The 1,084-nt window shown below is 46.1% G+C and overlaps 1 protein-coding gene across 3 annotated transcripts; it reads left to right on the top strand.

The window, feature by feature from the left end:
* The first annotated feature begins 177 nt into the window (after positions 1-177).
* On the top strand, positions 178-1,056 carry LOC109509394 (NADPH oxidase organizer 1-like). Of its 3 annotated transcripts, none has more exons than XM_019859249.1 (4): positions 178-340; positions 429-509; positions 595-658; positions 735-1,056. In XM_019859249.1, exons 1-4 carry the CDS (start codon positions 275-277, stop codon positions 998-1,000), a joined length of 477 nt encoding a protein of 158 aa, XP_019714808.1. In that variant the 5' UTR covers positions 178-274; the 3' UTR covers positions 1,001-1,056. The 3 variants fall into 3 exon arrangements, with proteins under 3 accessions (XP_019714808.1, XP_019714810.1, XP_019714809.1); XM_019859251.1 differs by having other exon boundaries at positions 806-919; XM_019859250.1 differs by having other exon boundaries at positions 595-694; positions 806-919.
* Positions 1,057-1,084: the final 28 nt, after the last annotated feature.

Below are 1,084 nucleotides of genomic sequence, written 5' to 3'. Positions count from 1 at the left end.
TTTTTTTTTTCATCGCCCTTTTTTTCCTCTTCTCTCTCTGTTTTATTAATTGGCCTTTTTGTGACATGACTAAATTTGACAAGGGTTGAGGAAATGTCGGACTTTCCCGTAAGTGACACAACTGCTACTGTGGTGTCAGCAGCCACGCCTTTGCAGGTGGCTCGTGTATAAATGCACCGGCAGAGCATCTGTGCGTTGCATTGTCAAACGCCACGCAGAAGTGCACGCGACCTTATTTTGCCGATCCGGGGCGTAGTCCGACTTTGGATAAGTCATGTCATCGCAGAGGTACCCCATCAGCATCCGTTTAACCGGAGTGATGGAGAAGGACAAGAAAAAAGTAAGGCACCTGTTTTTCTCGGACAATCGTCTCACTTTGAATCTTTTGGGAACAAAAGTTGTAACGTGCGACGGTTTTCCTCCTCTAGATGTACATCACCTCGGTACTTTGGTCAGATGAGGAAGAGATTGTCATCTACAGGACCGTTGAGGACTTCAAGAAAATGCACGTACGTGGAAAACACCTCTCTTTCATGATCTCATCGCATTTCACGCTTCCGTCGCTAAATGTGCCGCGTTGTCTCGTTTAAACAGAAGCAGATCAAGAAAGCATTCCCTGGCCTGAAGAAATCAGAGAGAATTGTTCCTAAATTTAAAGGTATTCACTCATCCCATTCACTCAGCCTTGGTGAAGGCAATTAAGAGCCTAACCCGAGTGTCACGTATGCTTGCAGTCACAAAGAAAGCCAAAGCGGGGCAGAAGAATGGCACCTCTAAGTCCTTGAATTACCTTAAGCCCTTGCAGAGGTACTGCAATGAATTGCTGAGCTGCGATCCGAAGGTCAACCAGTCGGTGCACCTCATCCAGTTTCTCCACCCTAAAAATGAGGAACTGCAGGCCGAGTACTCCAAGAACGGGTATGTTTGTTTGTCGCATTGTCACACAAAAACGCACACACGGCTGAGCAAAAAGAAGTCACGCTACATTTTTAACATTTGAGGTTTTGAGCCATTCAATCAGAAAGACAAAGTGATCGCGAAGAGCCGTCGCTGCCAAATTCAATGCAGGTTAAAAGTCGAGGTG

This window comes from Hippocampus comes, unplaced genomic scaffold (genome assembly GCF_001891065.2).
Source record: "Hippocampus comes isolate QL1 unplaced genomic scaffold, H_comes_QL1_v1.1 C16879586, whole genome shotgun sequence".
NCBI lineage: Eukaryota > Metazoa > Chordata > Actinopteri > Syngnathiformes > Syngnathidae > Hippocampus > Hippocampus comes.
The sequence above is the reverse complement of the archived record's forward strand: the minus strand, read 5'-3'. Positions and strand labels throughout refer to the sequence as shown.

Bases quoted from the DNA above. Each gene is read 5' to 3' on its own strand.
- LOC109509394 (XM_019859249.1), top strand. From the start codon at position 275: ATGTCATCGCAGAGGTACCCCATCAGCATCCGTTTAACCGGAGTGATG. The intron at 341-428 runs GTAAGGCACCTG...TTCCTCCTCTAG, and splicing joins TGGAGAAGGACAAGAAAAAA to ATGTACATCACCTCGGTACT. The intron at 510-594 runs GTACGTGGAAAA...TCGTTTAAACAG, and splicing joins AGGACTTCAAGAAAATGCAC to AAGCAGATCAAGAAAGCATT.